Below are 22371 nucleotides of genomic sequence, written 5' to 3'. Positions count from 1 at the left end.
GGGAGTCTTAAACAAGTTTGGATGGGAAACACAATAATCCAAATAAGATTTTTGATTTCTTTAAAGACACTCTAGGAAAGACTGGTTGCATCTTCCTATGCCTCGGTTTCCCTTCTGTAATTGTGGATTATCACTGTAGGTAACACTAACTGCTACCAAACTCTGCAAGCATTTGATGAAGGATGCAGAGTTTAATTATTATTCTTACTCAAGTAGTAAATAGTGAAGCATCACAAAGCACTTTGCAAAGATGAGGCATAGTCAGAGAATGGACCCTCCATCAACAAACCTGTCTGGGGGAAGAAATACTTAGATAAAACAAAAATGAAATCAATTTGGGATTTATTATTAATTATCAGATGGGGAAAGTATCGATTGTTGAGATTACATTATCAAAGGATCTTCTCAGTCAGATCCCTGCAAATATTCCACTTCTAATAAACCATACATAGTACCATTCCCTCCCTGTAATGCTTTAACATTCTGTGCCTTTGGAGCTCTCTGCTGCAGTTTGACATCCCTACAACTCTCTTCCATGCCAGTGCTGCAGCTGTGCAGTGCTGTGATGGAGCAGGACTCCTACAGGACAGCTGACATGCCTGAAGTTGGATATGAGGATCAGTGGAGTGATGCCTGATGCAAAGCAGGCCGATGCACAGCTCAGCCTTTCAGCTGCTCAGGCGGGGCTGCAGAGTGAGCCTGAAAACCGCAGCATCTGTGCAGCTGGGTCAGCTTGCACTTATTAACTGTGCAGCACTGAACGCAGCAAGGACACCAAAGAAATAAACACTGAGCACATACAGAGATGGATTAAAACCTTTCAGCTCTTTGGGGCAGAAAATGCACTGTATTTTCAGATTACTTCCTTTTAACCACTGAAAGAATCCAGCCACAGCAGCAAAAGCTTCAGATGGTCTGGTCAGTTACTCACTGTACAGTGCCAGGAACCTGAAATTTATATCAAATTAAATGGAGAGATTACAAATAAGTTTGTAGTAGTTCTCGTCAGCCTTTTTCTGAAGGATTCACCTTCATAAATCTCAGCCAAATCATTTAACAAAAAGGTAGAAAGTTCCTTCTGAAGGATCGGAAAGGGAGGAGAATTAGAAATGGTCAATGTCTTCAACGGCTCAAGGCTGATCATTAATGATAGAAAATCCTACACGTTATTCAGGATACAAATCAGAAGGTCTAGACAGGGTCAATACAGTTAGAAATGAGAGGGAATATCTTAGTGAAACCTCCTGCTTCAGCANAAATGGTACACGTTATTCAGGATACAAATCAGAAGGTCTAGACAGGGTCAATACAGTTAGAAATGAGAGGGAATATCTTAGTGAAACCTCCTGCTTCAGCACTCTAAACAAAGAAAAAGTGGCAAAGACAGCATGCAAATCTACATTAGCTTCCTGACCACAGATTTGGATGGACAAGAGGCTTGTTCATGCAGACCCAGCTAAGGAGATGCAATATGCTGTGTTGCTTTGTGGGTTGGTTGGCTTTTTCTGTCTTGTGGGTCCTGATCTGGTCTATTTTCAACTGAAATCAGTGATCCTATGAAAACTGTGCTTGTCTCATAGAACTCTGGGATATTTATGCATGTACTCAACATTGTTTTCCCTCCTCTCCTCCACTAACAATGCAACCTATGCCAGGCTGCACTGTCCACGCTTCACACAACACTACACACACCTCTTGTAATTCAAAGTTCAATAATACAGTGAATCATGCCTTTACCTACCATCTCTCTTACAGCAGCTGTGTCACTTTGGGTGACTGGCAGTGTGACCTTCCACATTTTTGTGATTAAATCACCTTGCAGACAGTAAAGGAACTTCAGTCGGTGGGGAACAAGAAGAGGCATCAGTGGGGATAAGGATGTATTCAAGGGAGAAGGCAAAGAAATTGGGGTACACGTAATCAGAAATGAATGGTAAGACTAAATCCGTGTCTTAGTTCCTCCTTACAGAAACTTCAATATATGTTATTTTGCGAGAGATTTTGGATCTTCTGGCTCCCATCTGTGCACATTGCTCCAAATGCTGGTATCCAAATGTTGGTATCCTGCCTGACAGGAGCAAGTCAGAGAAACACACCAGGCCCCACTAAATGACAAAAGCACGCATTGCATCGCACTGAGTGACTGCTCACTGATGAAAGAGCTGCAAGAAGTCACACGCACCTTGGGTCTGACTACATGGCGACTGCTCCCAGAGGAATTTAGATGTCAGACCTGCACAGATTTCATATATTTTTTCAAAATCTGTTATTTGTCACTCTGCACACCAACCCCCCATGGGGATAATTGCCTTTTCCCCACCTCAGAGGTGTGATGAGCGGCAGCTCACTCACTTACATCCCCAAGGCCACAGCTTCAGATGCTGCAGGGAGCGGACAGCAGTGGCCAGGCTGATGAGCTCTTCCTAAACACCATTCCCCAAAGATACTGAATGTTTTTTGTTTTTTTTTTTTTTAATTAGTCTTCATGGCATTTACTAGTTCAAATGGAAGAGAACAGCTCTTCCCCAGTCTATCAGTAACTCTTCTATCATCTCCTGACTTGGCTGCAACTCCACCTTTCCCAGTTAGCCAGCACTCTCCTGGATGCTCACTGCTGGTGCTTCTCCTCCCAATGCTGCTGGACACTGCACAAACTGATGTTCAACCCCACGGAGTAATTTTACTTCCTTAAAAACAATCACAGGTTAAGGATCGGATGCCTTCTGTCATCAGTCAGCTACATACATACCGACACATTTCACATGTCTTTTCCAACCTTAATGAGTCTATGACATATCTACAGAGGACTGATGAAAAACCTAGGGCAGCTTACTTTTCAAACAGAGCTGAAATCCCTAGATCAGGCTTTCAATTTGTTGATTTCTGGATGGAAATGTATTGACATGGAGACATTCACATCCTAGTTACTTTGTGTAATTTCAGGTAAAATAAACTAAAAATATCACTCTGCAGTTGATACAAATAAAAGCGGATCCAAGTCTGAAAAGTCTTTTTTGTTTCAAGGTTAAGTACCTGCTGATAATGTAATATAATAATAATTAGGGATTTTTTTTGTGTTCAAAGTGACTTTTACTTTTTCCTTAGAAGTAAATAAAGGCTTGTAATTAATCTCATAGAAAAATAAGAGCCTTAAAAGGCGCCTGAATATTTACATACTTATTAGATCATTTCAGCCTTTATTTGAAAGTTTACTTGGACATCTTCCTGGAAGTATAGAAATTATATTATAGACATTGTTACCTTGCTGGAATGAAAGGAACTTAGATAGAATAGCCTACTGTATCTTCAAAAAGTAGCATGCTTCTTAAGTTCCATGTGCATTATATTTGCGATTTACATGGGGATTTGCAACAGCAGTGCTGCTCCCTGGGTGTTACTTACTTTGGATGGGCTTCTCTAAGGCTGAGTTTACACAGCTGTGGAAGAAAAACCTACCCACAATCAATTAAAAAGTGCAACACAAATCCTTCGGACAGCATTCTCAGGCTCTCCTGCTGCTGAGACAGCTACTATTCTCCTGAAAGGAGTGCTCTAACTGTATTAAACTTAGTCCTAAACAAAATAAGCTTTTCCTAATTTTCACCACTTAAGGAACATAAAGACCCGCCTTTGTCATTTAAACTTTAAGCTGACTAAGCCCCACAGAAACAGAACCTTAAGGAACTAAAGCAATTAAATCTATTTACAGAGGTCAGAAGAATATCTTGGCCTTAGACATGATGGGCTTGTACGTTCTGAGGTTCTTATTCATGCAGACTCTCAGATTATAGGTTGACAGGTGGCATAGGAAGTCATCTTTGTTTCCGTCCTGATAACAGAGTGATGCTAAGGCGGTTCTATGAGGTCACCAGTGCGCTGCTATTACCTGCACTTCTGATTACTGAACAAGTAGGATAACCACACAAATGAGACCCCAGACACCCTGTCTTTGTGTGCGACGTATTTATTGCCAACCTGCTGAATCCTACACACAAAGGCGGCTTCGGGGAATGCTGAATGTCTACAAGCCAATGCAAAAAGCACTAAGAAAAAAGAAAGGAGGATAAATAACCAGGCAGCTGAAAAGCCTCAAGTCTAACTAACTTGCCAGCACATCAATAATACAATAACGTCGTCAACCCACCATGGACTCCGAACAATGCTTTTTCTGTTGTTCTGCTAATTAGTAAAAGAAGAGATTAAGGTCTTTAATCTTACTTGCTTTCTTTTTCTCCCCTCCTTTTACCTTGAGGCTGTGTGTATGTGTACATATATATTCCCTAAATGAACAAAGAGAAAGAATGTACATTGCTGTGTCGAAAGCATGAGGTGGGGTGTATGTCTGGCTTTATTTCCAACACGAGTGTCATCTACATGATTTCAGATTTAAATGTGCTGTGACTGCCAGGAGTCAGATGTGTGTGTGTGTGTGAGTGTTGCAGGGTGGAAGGGGAGGGGGAAAGCTGAACAGAGGATATGAATTTTAAGCAGTTTCCTGAATGAACGACACTGTATTTCCTCCTACTCTCCTTAGGATGACAATTCAGAGGAGATAACCTTCTCCTTTGAAAAGCCCTGAAGGGAAAGTTTGTTTTTACCATAACAAATGCACCAAAAGAAAAGAAGAGGGAAGCTGGGAAAAGGGTGGTGGTGAGGGGGGACAAATTAAATGTCAAACTTTCTCTCCTTACTTAGAGATAACAGCCTTGTAAGAAACCTTCCTAGAAGCTTAACATAAACGGAGTGAAGCTGTTGCCAGCTGCAGCAAACCTCTCCCTCACCTTTCCCACTCTCTTTCAAGATATCTTTGAATGCCCTCTCCTTCATCATAAATCAGACCTGAGAGTAATTATCACTCCAGCCGGATGGCAGCGGCCTGACTGGCCACCGCTCTTCCACCGTCCCTAATCTGCACTTTGTCAGGTTACACTCCCCTTGATGAAATCTCACATTTCCTTGCCAATGAGCCTTACCTCTCTTTATGACTCATTGTCTTGCAGCAGAGAGCTGTGAATCTCATTCTCCTTCAGATTTGGTTGAGCAGGTCCAACAGTTGACTGAGCTCCCACGTGGGGAATTTCAGGGCATCCCAGACTATGGGGTCTGAGCTCCCATATGGGGAATCCCAGAAGATCGGGGCTAAGCTTTTATTTGGGGATTCTCAGGGCATCCCAGGGCATGGAGTCCTGCCTCAGATACCAACAGACATCTCAGCCCCTCACTTGACTGCATAAACCCATGTCTGAGGGTGAGTGTGAGGTGCAGACACCCATCACAGCCCCGGCTCCGGCTTTCAGCACTTTATTTGGCTTTTCCATCCCTCGGTGACAGGTCGAGGGGGACCTCCCAGAGAAAGGGATGCTTTGGGGTAGTTTTTTTAGCCCACAAAGTGAAGAATAAGGAGAAGGCAAGGGAAGGAGCCCCAGCTTTTAACTCACTTTATAAGTTGAACTACAACTTTGAAGTTTCTGAGCTCTGCTTGGGTACCAGCAAGCCCATCCTCACCTCAGCCCCACAGCAGCACCGACCCTTCCAACAGAGCCTTTCCCACGCGATCTGGAGTGATTTTTAAACACATTTACCCCTTTACTCCCCTCTATTCTACATTTCCCCAACAAAACCCAACACCAAACCCCAACCGGCCGACGAAACCCACTCCGCGAACGGCTGTCAAATAAAAGGACGGGAGAAAAGAAGTCACTCACCGTTAGCGGCGACACAGAGGTTTCCAGAGCTGCTTTGAACTAAGAATGAGTTAGGGACAAACTCTTCCTCAGAGTCAGAGTCCGCGGGCGGCTGGGCCGCTCCGTTTCCCAGCAACCGCCCCGCGCCATCATTGGCCGGCGGCGTAGGGGAGGGGGAAGGGGTTTGCTCGGGGGGTGTGGAGGAGGCAGACGAACAGCGCAGGGGAGGACCTGAGGGCCACAAACACACACGGACGGACATAGAAAGAGAGAGAAAGAAAAAAAAAAAAGAAAGAAAATAAACAACGCAGTGACACAACGCAGACAGAGAGACAAAATAAAGTCGGGCTAAGACGGTTGGGAAGGGGTGTCCGAGTTGCTTTGCACGCTCTGGAGCATTGCGCATAGCTGCCCGCAGGCGGCTTCAATGAGGGCCACACTCAGGAAACAACTACCCCTAAATCGAAAATCAGTGCTTTTGTAGGGTTTTGGGACCTGGTACAACCCCTGCTTTGAGTATGTATCGTGCTGCATAAACCCATGTCTGAGGGGACTGCTCAGACGCTTAGCTGGGCACTGCTAAGGAGGCATAGCGCCGATGCTGGGTTGCGTTGTGCTGAAGGGAAAGTTTTGTGCGGTGTTTTATGAGGTATATTTTGTCACATTTCACATCCAGACACTCACATCTCTTTGCGAATGGGACTTAAACGTGTCCTTGTCAATTTGAGACAGAAAAATGCCTGACAAGGCTCAAGTAGTGTAGCTCAAGAGTGTAGCTGTGTGCTGTTGAAGTGCATTAACAGAGTGACACATGCAAACTTTGCCTAGGTTCATTTTGGTTCATCATTGCCACAAATGCAACTTTCATAAGGAATTAGTTCCTCAGGTAACATTTGGCGTAAAGCCTCATTTGATGAAGGAAATGTTCCTGGTGACTTGAAGGAAATGGGGTCAGGTGCTTGGAGATGAGGTGGATCCAATTTGGAAGATGTATCGCCAGCAATTAGCGATATCAGGGCCTTATTGCAATCAGAACTTGGATTTCCCAGATCAACTGGGAAACTGGAAACCCCAAACTGGTGAGATCAGGGAAATGTGGAGGTCAGACCTAACCCAAACTGGTAAAGTCAGGGAAATGGGGAGGTCAGATATGCGCAGTGCATCCATAGAACACATGGGGATACGAACACAGACGTATAATAGGTTAAAATACAGGACAATGCATTTAAAAATGAATATTTCCCCCTGACACATTTTGATATGAAAGCCATTATGATTCATTTCCCACATTATTTTCCCCAAATGCTGAAATTTTTTCATGCAAAAATCATCAAAATGAAAGAGCAACAGCACAAGAAAATGAATGAACATTAATAAAAAACATTGTTTGTTAAAGAAAAAACCCTGCACATTTTGAACATAACGTTGCACACAACATAACTGTGCAGTATTTCTTACTAAGCACAACATGAACACTATAGGAAAGAACACAAATCAAGAACAATGAAGTGGGTTTAACATTTAAATCCCCCCCAGTCTGGTTATGTTGTAAGTTTCTTTGCTTGGTCATCATTTTTGCTCATGGTCAGCCCTTGGGTGTTTCCTCTTTGCCATATGCATGTCTCACAAGCTGCAAACTATACTCAGAGCAGAAACTGTGGTGTTGGAGCAAAGCCTGGGGCCATGGCAGAACATGGGACTGTACCTGTGCTCAAAGACAAGTGAATTCCCAGAGAGGAAACCAGACCTAGTGGACAGCCTATGTTTTCTTGCATGCACATCTGTCTGTGCAGTTTTCAGCCTGCATATGGGAAGATGTGAACCCTGTGTGTTTTATTTTGTGGAGTTATCTGGGTCTCCTTCCTTCTGACATCCTTCCAGACTAAGAAGTTCCACCTTGTGGAAGCGAAGTCCAACAAGTAGGCTCAGAGTGACAGCTCAGGCATCAGCCATGCTACAGACATCCTGTGTTTCACAGAATTCTCAAATCCCAGAACCCTAAAATCACCAAATGGATTGGATTGGAAGAAGCCTTAAACTCTGTTTAGTTGCAAACCCCCTGTCATGGACTGATCACCCTCCACCAGCTCAGGCTGCCCAGTGCCTTATCCAGCCTGGCCTTGGGCACCTCCAGGGATGGGGCACCTACAGCTCTCTGGGCAGCAGTGCCAGGGCCTCACCACCTTCTGAGTAAAGAATTTCTTCCTAATATCTAATCTAAATCTCCTCTCTTTTGGTTTAAAACCATTCCCGTTTCTCCTATCACTATCGGACTATGTAAAAAGTCAGTCTCCCTCCTCTTTACAAGCTCCCCAGAGATACTGGAAGACCACAGCAAGGTCTCCCTGAACCTTTCATAGAATCATAGAATCATAGAATGGCTTGGATTGAAAAGGACCCCCCTGCTATGTGCTGTGTCACCAACCACCAAACCAGGCTGCCCAGAGCCACATGCAGCCTGGAGAAGCTTCAGGTCAGACAGGGTTGTCCTTCATCCCCCACACCTCTGCCCTTTTGCAGATGAGCACAGCTTTGCCATGTCACAGACTCTGTTGAATCTCCAGAGATCCAACTCTTGCCCTGCTCTGCTCTTAAAGGAGACAAGTCTACTCTGCGTCATTTCCACATGGTTGCAAGTTTGGATTTTGGTATAGGCATTCTTCCACCTCCCAGTGTTTTAATGTTGCCAGGGATAAAATAAAATTCACAAGAAAAACAACAACAACAACAACTGTAAGGGAAACTGTTGATTACAGCCTGAACCTCTGATTAACCATCTGAGGCAAGCGACAAGTCAGCTGTGGGAGCACAGGTGAAGGTAATTCATCCATGCTTCTGGAAGGGGTGGAGCTTGACTGCACCTCTCCTACATCCCATTTAAAGGGCTGACCACCACTAAGGTAGCACCTCTTTCTGGAGATTGCTCCTTTGTGGAGTTTTTTAGTGAGCCTCAACAAACAACAAAACCAACAACGAAAGTACTCTATGAAAACTTTAAATTTTAATCAACTGCACCACTGCAGATTGCACACGGGAAGTTCCCATGGGCTTTCAAGGCCATTACGTGTGCTTTCAACAGTGTGTGAGCTGACCTTTACAAGGGAAGATTCCTTAGGAATCGTGCATACTAACCACGGTACTGAGGGCTGTGCTGCTGTGAAGGGCACTGGTGCATACAGCCACGTTCTCTGAAAAATTCCCTCTTGGGCAAGCAATATTGGAGTGGATGTAGCTACTGGATGGAAGGTGTGAGATGATCAGCTCTGTTGACAACATCCAGTTAAAATGCATGAGGAGCAAAGCAAAACCTTCCTTCTTAACGTGTCAGCAATTATGTAGACAAGAGTATCTGAAGTTGGGGATTCTTTAAGAGAATTGCCTCCTTTCCTTCGCTTGGACAGAAAGACAAAATTAAATCTGACCTTTTCACAAAAAATAAACAAAGGGAGAGATGAAGGATACAAGTCTGTATCCTTCTCAGACAAGTATCTCATTGAATTTACTGTGACTGTGGGCCCAAGTAAAACAAGCAGGATTCGGCCCATAAACTTTCATTCCAGCTGCCAGTGCAAAATTTCTAATTGATTAGTACAGAATGAATTCGCAGCAATACTGGGTTGCTATGGAACCTGAACAAGTAGGCCAAGTTACTTTGCGGTATGTGCCATTTCTCCTTCAAAGATACAAAACAGAAGGACTAGATAACACGTTCATTATGCACACTCTTGCAGTTTGGAAAGTAACTCAAAGGAAAACAAAACAGGTTCCAAGTTTGGGCCCTGTGGCATCAATTTGTTACAATCTTGTATAATGCATCCACTTGCAGTGAACAGTCAAAATTATGTTCTTTGGACTTGAGGCAGGAATAATAGAAAAGTTGAATGTTGCTGTATGAATGATCAGTTGCTTGCAGAAATTTGGAGGAAAACAGAACACAACCTTGTATTTTATCTGTGTGCCAGGATTTCAGATTAAGATTAAAAATATCGAGGAAAGATGTGTTGCAGTCTCCAATAGATTTATGAAACTGCTTAGCAAACACAAACTTTGGAACTAGGCTAACACAAAGAAAGTGTTTCCCAACTTAACCATGGAACTCAGCGAAATTTAGGCAACCTCTTTAAATTTAGTGAGGAGTCAGACCAGAACAGCCTCTAAATAGGGGAAAGTAAGACAAACAATAAACATGCCTTCAGTTTTTGCTACACATTTGGCTGTAGTATTTTAAAATACTGTGTGTTTCTAGAGTTACTCTGTTTTGTGGAGATTCTGGCCTTCAGAGATCAAGAGCTGATTTAAAACGGGTGTATTCATCTAGTGTGAACAGAGAAGCTGCCAGGAATATAGTACACTGAAGGAGATACTTTTAGATGAAGGACAGTAAAGTTTTTCAGACTATATTCTGCAGAATATGCCCATATGTTTACAATTTGACTCAAAAGAATTAGAAAAGTGTACAAATGCTGACTTCTCACGGAACAGATACCACAAGACAATGGAATTTAATAGTGGCCAATATACCCAGAGTGGTGTTATCTGCAATCAATAAATCATTAATATCCTTTTCTTTTTCTTTTCCCCATGGTATCTTCTGTCAGGATTCAGACAGGAATCTTTGAGATCTTTACAAGCACTGAGTATGTAAGCTTTGAAATTGACAGAAATCCTGGGGTCTGTTATCAGATTGGCTGATAAAACAGGATTGTCTGGGGAGCAGACTTGTACTTCTTGCAGATAAGGGAACTGAGGCACGGAGAACTGCAAATACTTCAAGATGCTGTTGCTTCCTGTATCTATGTACCGTATTGCTAATCATCAATAAAACAGCTTGTTTGCAACACTCAGAATATTTTAAATCAGTAATTACCACTGTAACAGAGGGATGGGGAAAGGCAAGCAGAAGTACAATTGTCATATAGAAGCTACAGTAGTTATCAGGTAAGAACTTTTGTGTTAAGTCATGCTGCTGAAAATGGCATATAAAACCTTATACAACCTTATACAACCTTAAATATGAATGTCTTTAACAATGGGACTGGTTGAACCTTAATGACAGGGGCAGCTCAAGCACTGTTACAAATAAAAGTACATCACAGCACAGGTCTGGCCTTAATGTGTGTAATGGGAGCTCATAGGAAGGCTGTATAAATGCAGCAAAGCAGCGTGCTGGCTGGGTTTATTATCCTGTCAAAAGAAAGAGTGTAAACAGATGCTTTTGTCTTTCTGTCTTCCCTTCTCCTTGCACAGTTGTTTTGAGCCATCTTCATTGACATCCAAACTAAATCTTATTGATCTGTATTAAAATTATAGCTAGTCTTGTGCTGCAGAAAGCCATGACCTATTTATACAATGGAAGCACATAGGTACCTCTATCTGGCAAAATAAGCTAATTAATAAATAAATCTAAGACTTGGGCAATTTCATCCCGCGACATATCTTGTTGATTAAAACCCCACAGACATGAAGAACTGCAGGGCTGAGATCTCGGTTTGTGAAAGCCTGGACTGGTGGCAGGCAGTGGGCATCAGGACATGACAGTAGCATCTCCAAGATGGATTGTCAACAGGTGGGACAAGGTGGGAAGGGCGATGCCCTGCAGGATACGAAAGGCAGTGATTGGTAGTATTTCAGAGCATCGAAAATCCTGCTGAGTTGAGGAGGGGAGTAAGATAATATCTGCCATTTAACTTTTCAAAGTGAGGGAGAACATAGTATTTGAAGACAAATATCGATTATTGTGTGTTAAAAGGCTGCTTCCTTGGCATCTGTGGGGCTCGCTCCTTCAGAGATGAAGAAAGAAGAAATTTTCCTGGTGGAAACACGAACAGACATTGTTCGTGCTTTTCTCTTAGCAGCTTATCGTGCCTTTCCTGCAGACAGCATAAAACACTGCTAGAAAATGAGCGAGCTGAACTAGCTGCATGGCAAAATGTGTCATTGAATCATAGGAGAAAGGAATTGTGCAGATTTATTGCTGTTCTTTAACAATAGGTGGTCACAACATTGTTAGCTCAACAGGGAATATATATATTGTGTTCAGAATTGATTAAAAAAGCAGTCTTGGAAAACCACTCATGGTTATTTATATTTTCTGATTTTCCACCTGCACTTATGTTTATTTTGTTTAATTTAATTCTGGGTATTTGATTTACAGCTATGGAGCCAGAGGGGAAAATAAATGAAATAAAGGGGACAAATGAATATCATCTTAACAAGAAAAACCTGGGCAGATGCCATGTCACCAAAATTAATAAATGAATAGTTGGGCCTTGAAAATGAGAAATAATCACATGCCCTGTATGAAGACTGGCATATTGGGAAAAGGGGCCATGCAAGGTTAAAAAGAAGTGAATAAATACACTTGGACTGAAATGGAGTATGAAGAACATATGTTACGCAGACTTCACCAGCCTTGTGGGTGATTTGTGTTATTCATCCCAAGCTGTGTTGTTTGGGATTTTTTTTCCCTCCTCTTTGATACGAAGAGAAACAACAGTTCTCTTCATTATTGTGCAAGGATGGGATAATTTCTATCAAGGAGGTCACAAAGTCATCATCAGGGAGAACTCTGAAACATCCTTGCTGGGACAGGGCAGAGCATGGGCAGACACTCCTCTGTCTGGAAAACATCTAGAACGGGTGCAATCTGTGCTATCTGCCTTTGCCCCAGTGCAGATTATGGACTGGGCATTTGAGCCCTTTGTAATTATTCTGCATATGAAGCAGAAGGTGGAAAGGGAAGAGAAATAGCCCAGACCTCAGATCTCCTTTTCGCCAGCTCCTAAGGTTATGAACCCAACCCAAAACAGCAGAAAACAATTATCCATTGAGCAAGATGAAGAGGAGCAGGGAGGAAATTGTTCCCTTCTGAAATGCAGTTCCTCCAAGGCTAGAGGTGCTCCAGAGCAGCAAAGCTGTACTTACTTAGACAATTATTTTTTTTGCCAACACAAGAAAATAATACGGCAGATTTTCAGAGAATTACATGGGCAATTGCTTGAGCCAGATACTCAGCTTGCTCATTTGTAGGCACAACAGTAGAAACAGATTGTGCCAGTTAGCTACACAATTTTCTGAACATCATACACCAAGGGTGAGATTGTGCTGTTATTCAAAAACAAAACCAGGTAATTCAATTTCCGAATACATGGGATATCGCTCATATCTCTTTCCAAATCAAAGAAATACAGATCAAGAAAGAGACTCTTCTGATTGCACCAGCATAAACAATTCTAATCACCGTGGAACATTTATATAGTTCCTTGTGAAATATTTATGCAAGTAGTTCGCATAATCTAAAGTTTTAAGGGAAGCACAAGCTCCTAATTATGGATCAGCATTACAAAAGCTCATGCAGCTTTACTCAAACTCAACTTGTAAAAGAATAATGTAATCAGTAGGAAGGCTGATGAGCTGCCCGTGAAATGGCCTCTCTCAATCTGACACTAATGCTCTATCTGATCCAAAACACCCAATATAAAGTATAACGTTCTTTGCAAATGATTACATGCAAATCTCCTAAAAGGTCCATTCTCCCGTATTTGAACACCAAACTGTAGGCTCTGTAGAAATTGCTTTCTCTAAGCTTTATGCTAACAAAAAGGTTTACACTAGCCTTGCAAAACTATGTGGTGATTGGCTAGGTCAAGGCAAAGCACCCTTTCTTATTGCTTTTAACCTTGCATAGAAGTGTTAATGCGTATGGACCGCTGTAATACTTTTTCACCTGCCTCAGGAAATAACATTTATGCAAATACCGTACAGTGGTGTTTTACAGGCAAAAGAGCAACAAATGCAAAAGCTCAGCTCATGATCACTGCTACTCTATGGGATCTGCACAGTGAGCCCTGGCTGGTGCAGATGGTAGATATTTATGTAGAACATTACACCTGGCAAGACACGATGAGGCAAACTATGTTTGTTAAGAAATAAAATGCATATCTTCCCCTGTTACTGAGGCATTATAAAAGGAGGATCTCTTGAATAAGTTACAACTATAGGAGGAATCCATGAATTCTGGGGAGGAAATGAATGAATGGATAACGTGGCATTGCACAGCATAGTCACTACAGGGCTCCATGCAGTCAGGGCAAGCACAACTTTCCATAGGGCACTTATCCTGTCTGCAATTTGAATTGGACTGTCTTATTTCTTTTCACTGATTAGATAGAGAGCCTTGGGTTCACAATTCGATACTAGGAAAAATTTCTTTTCTCCAAAAGATTATTAATGCAGTGGCACAGGTTTCTCAGTGAGGTGGTGGAGGTGTTTAAGAAAAGGGTAGGAGAGACATGGGTTAGAGGGCATGGTGATGGATCAGTGGTTGGACTAGATCTTGGTGATCTTTACCAACCTTGTTCTTATGATCCTATGATTTCATGATTGGGTGATCCTCAATCAGCTGCCTAAATGAAAGTAGCATGAACAGTGGGCTTTATATCTAGAACCCGCCTAATCACAAATCAATATCTCTGAGACATTTTTGTCAGTGATGTTCCATTTGCTCCCTACGTAATAACTGACGTCCTGTCAGGTGCACAGATTTAGCACTTGCCTTCCAAGCTTGTAGACAAAGATGCTGTACAGAAGCGATGCAAGCTGACTAAACCCACAGCAGCTGTAAGTAAAAGTTCTGATGGAGAATTTTGAAGCCATGATATCTTATGCTTCTCTTGGAAAGAAACATAATCTGCCTGAGTAAGGACAGTCCAAGGAAAACATGAGGTTGGAGGTCTCTGGAGCGTGACAAAGAGGTATCAAAGTTATAGTACAGTGCGAATGCAAGCCATCTAGTTATAAACTCCCTGGGGATGAAATCTGGGGTGAGAAGAATGTGGCCTGAATAAAGAGATTATATCTGTTCCTATTTTGGTTAAAATTACTGTTGTCTTTCTGTGCTACATTAAAACTAATGAACTTGTTTAGCCTTTTATCCTTATTAGGACGATTTCCTCCTGTTCCCACTATTCACCCACATTAGGTTTGGATTTGCATCTCTAAAATTGTATGGATGTTTCTTTGCAGTGGTTGTTATTTGTTATATTCTAGCCAACACCCCTTAATTCTGGAAAGGCCTTTTTTTCTTTTTTTTTTCTTCCAGTGAACAATTTCAAATACAGCAAAGAGCCTCCCTTCAGCATCTAAGAGTTGTGGTTCAGAAGATCATTTTTTCTTCAGCTAAGGAGAGAGATCAAGGCAATGCAGTGCTAAAAGATTCTTCTGAGATAGACTCTGTAAAGGGATCTGATTAACAAGAAAGGTTATTTTCCATAGCAGGTTCCTTCTGTGGATTACCCCTGGGACCCTGGAGTTGAAAACAGAAGGGCAAGTCACCTAGAAAGTAAGTGTGAGGTTGCTGCAGAAGAGGAAGATTAGCTGTACCAGAGCAGTGCTGAGCCTACTTAGTTCATGGGCCCTAGACAGCAGCAGTCTGGGCACCATGCTAAAAGGAGCTGCACTACATGCCAGCACCTGTGTACAAGGTTGTACTGTGATTGTGGCAGCTTGCACGATTCAGACTCTGTCTGTCTGCGCCCAGGTAAGTGCAGTTCCTTTGCCTTGAATCCTGCTAGGGGAGATCTCTTCAGACCTGTCAGATGAGGCATGTGCACTGGACTCCCATTTGGCATCCACCTCATGCTCCCCCCGGGGAAAGCATTTAAATCTTGCACATATCCTGTGCCCAGCAGAATGCATTAAAAGATCAGACCTGTCTTATATCTCCCAGGGTCACTTTGGACATTTTTTGCTTATTCTGTATGCTTTTTGAGACATAGTCTGTTTCTCTTTGTGTGCTTGTGAAGGTAGAAAAGAAGCAGGACTTTGTCATTAGCCATTGGGTGATCTTGCAATGCAAGCTGTAAAAGCAAAGAAGTTTTCTGTGCTCAAGTAGCTGTGATTATCATGGAGGAGAGCTTTCACAACATTCTGCAGGCAGTGAGAGACAGAGTCCCTTTGCTACAGTCTGAAGGCAGGAAAAGTGCCGTGCTTCCAGGGAGGTCAAAGTGAAGGCCACACACTGAAAAAAAGCTGCAGAGAAGCTATGCAGTCCTCATTGCTCTAATACAAAGTTTTTCCATATAAACATGCACTTCAACATCCTTTTTCCAGAAAACTTAGTAAGTTATTGCTAAGGCAAAGAACCAAAATTCAGCTGTGCTTCTGTAGGTGATTGTCTTCTATCCTGGGAGAGACTACAAGTCAAGGGGATTGCCCAAGAAGATAAAGGAGGAATATGAATCTGTTATGCTAGAAAACAAAACCATTTGCAGGTAAGGAAGAGCAGTAACTTGCAAGAGAAAAAGAAAGAAATTGGTACAGAAATCTTTAGGTTGTTGAGTCCTGATTTCCAGTCCTGAAAAATAGGAAAGATCATTTTCCCTCTGTTTTTCAGCAGACAACAAACCAACTTGCAAATATGATAGGAAGACTTCAGAAAATTTCAGACGTCATAGATGTTATTGTGCTTATTTATTTATTTATTTTTTCTCCAAAGCCTTGATTACGATCTTTAAAGATCTGAATACTTTAATCATCGTGCTTTGCTGACTTCTGCCCTATAAGACAAAAAGATTCACCTTGAATTTGGTTCAGTTCCCTGCTCGGTAAGAAAAGCTGAAATTCTTCGAGGCACTCTACAAAGTGAGGTCTCAAATAAGAGAGATAGAGGGAAGACGATTATAATTCAGCACATATATACAGGGCATTTAAGGATTATCCATAAAAAGAAAAATCCCACTAGTTGAGGAAAGGATTCACAGTACTTTGGGTTTAGTGCAGGAGGGCAAGACGTATTGTTCAGTTCATTCAACAGTCTCTTTCTGTCTACCTTTTGTACCAAGGTATCATTAAAGGAAATTTTATCTTCCTCAAAAAACAACAACAAAAAAGTCCATTTTAGAATTATGAATCCAGGTTTAAAAAAGAGTTATTCCTTGAAAGTATGGCATACAAATCCATGTTAAAATGTTCTACAGGCTTTGCCACAACAGAGCAAACTGCTGGTCCACCTGATGTGCCATCTATTCCCCTTCGCTGGCACACCCCTGCCATACAGCCTTCCCCTAAAGCTCTTTGTTACACCTTGTGCTGTAGGGGGAAACATCTTCCTGATCCAAGTTATGCAGTAAATAAAGTTGACTTATAGCCCTTATTTTTTTCCTGACTGTACAGACTATGTGCTATATGTATTCCAACTCACAGGCTTTTATTTTTTCTTCTCATTCTGAGGTGTTTGTCTCAAAACTAACATGAAAGAAGTAGTTTTACATAGTGGGTATAAAATAATCCCTGCTTTCCTTCTTTGAATGCAATAGTTCTGATATTATGCCATGATAAATGTTAGCAGAAGCAGGGAGTCGTGCTTGATGTGGATAAGTTGAAGCCCTTGTAGGTTATCTCGTCCACTTATGAGGGTTACCAAGGTAGCTATCCAGAATAGCAGAGAAGTCCCTACTACAACAAATCTAATTTTAAATTCCTGGCCAATTAGGCTGGGCAGCCTGTTTGTGAGTCATACAGGTCCAACACCTCCCACTCTCAGATGTACTTATGCCATACTAGGCACTCTTTTAGGCTGGTGAGCTGACTGAGTAGCATAGTGGTCTCTCTTATCGCTAATTTGGATGATTACCTACCCATTCTCTTTGACAGCTTTGACCTTCTGTACACGATCCACTATCTTGTATAGTTATTTTCTTTCTTGCAGTGCTTTCAAAGCAGAAGTCCTGATCTGGACACAGGGAGCAGAGCCCACATGTGTTTGGCCAACTGGCTGGAGTGGGAGTCTCATATGGAGCAGCCCCCCAAGGCTCTGCTGTGCATGTCATAGCACTTCCACCATACTTTAATGAGCAACAATGGCTTCAATTTTGCCCTAATTTTTCCCTTTTGTCAATCTATGCATACACTCATGTGAGCCCCATTTTCCCCACAGTCTTTTAAATATTCTCTGCACAGATCCTGCATACACAGAGATCTTCTCCCCACTCCAGACAAACAGGATGAACAAGTTAACTTAAAGCCCCGTTTTTCACATGGCTGTACTGTAAATCTCATGGGAGAATTGCACACAAAAAAACCTTGTATGTACAAAACTTCCCAGCAGTATTTTATTACAGTTTTCGTGTGCTGTACAGTAGCCGTGTTATTTCTCTGTGCTGTTTCTTCAGGTTACAGCATACTTCCTTCCTGATGTCACATCCTATATCAGGATCTTATCAGCAAAAAAATGATAGAAACTCCGACTTCATCTCTTCAGATGTCTATTTATCAAAGCATTATGAAAATGCTTGGAAAAAGGTGTATTTTTCAACGATTTCACTCCATCACTCAAAGGAAGGAAGTGCTAAAAGATGATTTGGGAAAAATTAAACAAATGTAGCAGCTATCGCTTATCAGTGAGAAAAAGAAGATGAAACAAGCAGGGGTTTTTGTGCTGGGATAATTATCCAGGCCTTCAATTTGCTCGCTTAATATATTTATTTAGACACTATAATTAAGCCATTTAATTGCTCAGGATCCTCTAAGAACTGACCTTGATTTGTATAATAAACTGATATTAGAGCAAGAGGAGGAAGAATAGCTAAAATGAACTTGAAAAGTCTTGAAGCATCAAAAGCACTCCAGAATTTCATACTTCGTGGTTCCATGTATGATCAGCTGTCTTTTATTCATGAAGTGTTAAAGATCACAGAAGACAGCAAATGAATGGAAATGATGCTGGGAAAGACTCCTGAAATCCCAGATGGTCAACCAGCTCGATCAAAGGACTTCCCAATTCTTAAGGTTTCTGTGCTTATTAAGTATCTTCCTACTTAACCTGCTGCTTCCCTGATTTTAGTTTTATTTTTAATTAGGAAAGAGAATTTTCCTGGAGAGATACTAATCTTTATCCAGTCTTCTTGGGATAGAAACTGAGAAGAAAAGCCCTCCTAATTCTACCTATGTTCTTATAAGGCACAGAAGTAGCTAATCCCACCCAAATTAAATGGAGCCTAGAATTCCTCTTCTTAGTGAACTGCTCCAGTTCCTCAATTATTTTGGAAGAGCTTTGTGTTGTCATCACACACCCATCCTCAGAAGATGGCTTGATAGAATGGAAGGTTCTTATTCTTACTGGAAGATGTCAGAGGACACTTATAGAAGACATGTAATTGTCTTCTGCTGTCATGATGGGAAAGTTTCATTCAGCATATTGGGTAGACTGGAACTTCGCTTATCACCAGGGACATCATGATCCTTGAGGTCTCTTCCAACCCGGGTCATTCTGTGATTCTGTGGTTCTGTGGTTCTGTGACATCTGCCTCCTTCTGCTTCCTCTTTCACGTGCAAAGTATGAAAAACAAAAATTTCCCTCTATTAAAACCTTGTTAGACTTTCCCTATAGCCTGCATTTCTCCAATCTACTTGGGTATGGTCCAGATTTCAGTGGGTTCACTAAGCTCATAAATTGATGAAATCTGCCTCAGAATCACAATTTTCATGCCAAAGCCAAGTACCAAAATTGACCTTTCTTCGCTTAAATTGGAAGGCCGATGTCACTGAGTGTTGATGCCCTGACATCCTGATGATTGGGAGTTTTTGACAGTGTTTGAGCTTGGCTTTTCAAGATTCTCATGCACCGACGTAAAGGTTTTGTTGTATGCTTGTTTAAATAAAAAATAAGCAATTGTGTTTTAGAGCCAATGCTTACAATTGCAAGCACATATTCATATATGGGTTGTTTCAAATATATCTTAAGTGGTCAAAAGCTACCGGCACACAAGCTTTGCACAGAAAGGAGTTGTATATTTATTGTTATTAGTTGAAAAAATGCTGCTGTCTAGCTGTGTGCCTTTGGGCATAAACTAACCTCACATTTGAGAATGCTGTTCTGAAAAGAACAAGAAAAGCTCTTTGCTCCCTGCCATGGGCTGGTGTACCCAGAAGATACAATAAAACTCGTTTACATTTGGACTTCTAGCAAGGGACAGGTAAAGGTGCTATTGACAAACTGCCTTGCGTCTAAAGGTTCCCCAGTGCATTGCTTATCTAGGACTATTTCTAAGGCAGCTCTGTTTGGACCTCTTTGTTGTTGCACAGTAACTGTGCTGTCTTTTTTTATTTTCTTTTTATTCTTTTTATTTTCATTTTCTTTTATGCTGAAGCCGATGCAAAGATAAACGTGAAAAAAAAAGCATGACATTTCCTTTTTGTTGTATGCTTTTGATTGTTATTATGCATGTCCCCGAGGTAGCTCAGCCACCACCTGGCACTGTTTGCACATTCTGGCCTTCCCATCAATGAAAGCTCTGGAATCTGAGAGCAATAGAGCTACTTTGTAATCAAAGTGGTCATTCTGGTGTGAACATTAAAAGTCCTGACACATTCACACAAAAGGGCTCTGGTAGCCATTATTCCATCCCATTTACCCTGCAAAAGTATACACGCTCATACAAGCTCTGTTACAAACTCTGAGCAATTTCTCTAAACTTGCACTTGGCTGTGAAGTCTGCTGCTTCTATTACAGAATTGAAAAAAAGCTTGTCTATTTTTTTTTCTCCCCCAAGTATATTACTTGTAATAAAAGATACTACCTGTGTCTACAAGTGTTTTTTTGACTAACTCCTTAGATTATCACACCTACAAAAATATGCCACAAGGCATCTATTTCAAGATCTCAAATGGCATACAGATGCTTGCTGGCTTACTTTGAGAAACAGTGTTCTACTACTAAATTGATTTTATAACTGTATTAGTAACATTTATAATCATTTAAAGCTCTTCAGGTAGCAGAGCAGCAAACAGATTTCTCCACATCCTCCCATTTTGCTGGGGAACACTCACTCACCTCCAGTAATAAAATGATGTGAAAACCTGGTATGGATGACATGAAATAACCCTATTATTTAAAATACAAGAACATCTACGGAAAGTCTAAATCAGCACAGATAAAAAGAGAACCTGAATGTGTACAATTATAGGAAGATCTATACTTTATACACAGAGTTATTTTTGACCTTTGTGTTAAATAAATGAAGTCATAGTCAGCAGAAGCAAAGGCCAAATGGACCACTAAGTGGGGAGGTGAAGGTTGGAACACGAAGACCACAGTGGTAGGAGAAATTAAGTCAGTGCTGTGAAAAGAGTGGGTAAAGCCACCATGAACTTCCAGAGGAAGCTCAGGCAATAAGGGAAAGGGACCAAAAGATGGGGAGTTTTACATGGCATTGTAAAATGTGACATGCAGACAGAGGTTAATGATATGGTGGGGATTAACTTGGCCATTGGACTTGCAGGATGCAAAGTTTTAGCATCTGCAAATAATTTTGTCTGTTTTTTTCAGTCAAACGTACATAGTTTATCAGAAGATATGTAATGAGGAAACAGCCTTCTGCTGCTAATGCAGGTAACAGAGAGGAAATAGATAGATTGGTCTGTGGCTGAAAATCTCCACATCAACAGACGTATCTGCTGATCGAGTCACTGCTAGTTCACATGTGGAAAGTGAATTTTATTTAGAGAAAGTTCAGTTTAGAAAAACCCTGCTCATGAGTAGAGGCTGATGTGGCAGAAAGAAACTCTGTAGAGGAGAAGCTGGAGGGCCTGGTGGCCACCAAGTTGGTCATAACCCAACAGTGTGCTCTTAGGACAATAGGCCAATAGTGTCATAGCTGCACGAGGATGGGATTTGCCAGCAGGTGGATGGAGTTGAACCTTACCCTCTGCTCAGCCCTGGTGAGTCCTTGCCTGAAGTGATGGGTGCAGTTCTGGGCCCACAGTGAAACAGAGAAAGTCCAGTGGAGGGCTGCTAACATGGTGAATAGTTTGGAGCAGCTCTGATGTGAGAAGCTGAAATGGGCTTACTTAAAATAATTTCAACTCTATCTGTCCATTCGTTGTAAGAATTAGTGCTGATTTTTGTGAAATAGAAATAATTCAAGATCAGCTCTTGCTGTGGGCAAAGGCCAGGTGGAGGAACTGGAAAGGTTTTACGATTAGTTCTGTTCTCCTTTCTTATTTGCTGTTGCTGTGATGCTGTGAAGTCATCCAGGAGATGGATCAATGAATACCTTCTTTAAAGTTCTCGTTTTATCCTTCCCAATGGGACAAGGTGGTTGCTAAACCATATAATGGAAAACTGGGCTGGAAGAACGATTTCTGTGCCCCTCACTGATGAAACTGGAATTATAGTTCTTGGAGCAGTACTTCTCAAACCATTATATTTTCCCAATCTCATTTGTTCATTAATTCACTGATCATGGCTGCAACCAAAATCCATAAAGAAATGATCCATCTAGCAAACTGCTCATTGCTGTAGAGGCAGGAATTACTCCCTTTAGATCCCTGACAGGTGATATGGACATGCCCTTGAGCAAGAGGTTTTTTTGCAAATCCCTGCTGCATTATGCAAATCCCTAGAACTGATTAGAACATCTTACGAATAACAGTAACTTCTTATGCCACCTGTTCACCAAAACCATGGAAGCCACAGGGAAAATGTCAGGAATGGATTTTCTAAAGCTGTTTGGATGTTGCATTGTATCTTTGTGCTTCCTAGATGATGAAACCAGTGAGCAATAAGGCTTCCAGGCCAAAATCTTGCAGCAGATCAGGTAAGAGAACGTGTGCCTTCATTTATCTGATAAGGTTGTATCCACTGAATCATTCAGTTTGTTTAAGGAACTTTCCTAGCAGAGTACAGTAT

General features: G+C 41.6%; 1 protein-coding gene across 16 annotated transcripts in view; it reads right to left on the bottom strand.

Moving 5' to 3' along the window:
- The window catches only part of TENM4 (teneurin transmembrane protein 4), a 1512248-nt gene that overhangs the window by 249803 nt on the left and 1240074 nt on the right, over positions 1-22371 (bottom strand). For 13 of the 16 annotated variants that reach the window (XM_032442260.1, XM_032442267.1, XM_032442273.1 and 10 more), the window contains one exon: positions 5706-5915. The exons of the other annotated variants lie outside the window; for them this stretch is intronic. In XM_032442260.1, coding sequence (XP_032298151.1) covers positions 5706-5915 — 210 coding nt within the window. The remainder of the gene's footprint in view (positions 1-5705; positions 5916-22371) is intronic. 16 annotated transcript variants of the gene reach the window in all.

This window comes from Coturnix japonica, chromosome 1, assembly GCF_001577835.2.
Source record: "Coturnix japonica isolate 7356 chromosome 1, Coturnix japonica 2.1, whole genome shotgun sequence".
Lineage (NCBI taxonomy): Eukaryota > Metazoa > Chordata > Aves > Galliformes > Phasianidae > Coturnix > Coturnix japonica.
The sequence above is the reverse complement of the archived record's forward strand: the minus strand, read 5'-3'. Positions and strand labels throughout refer to the sequence as shown.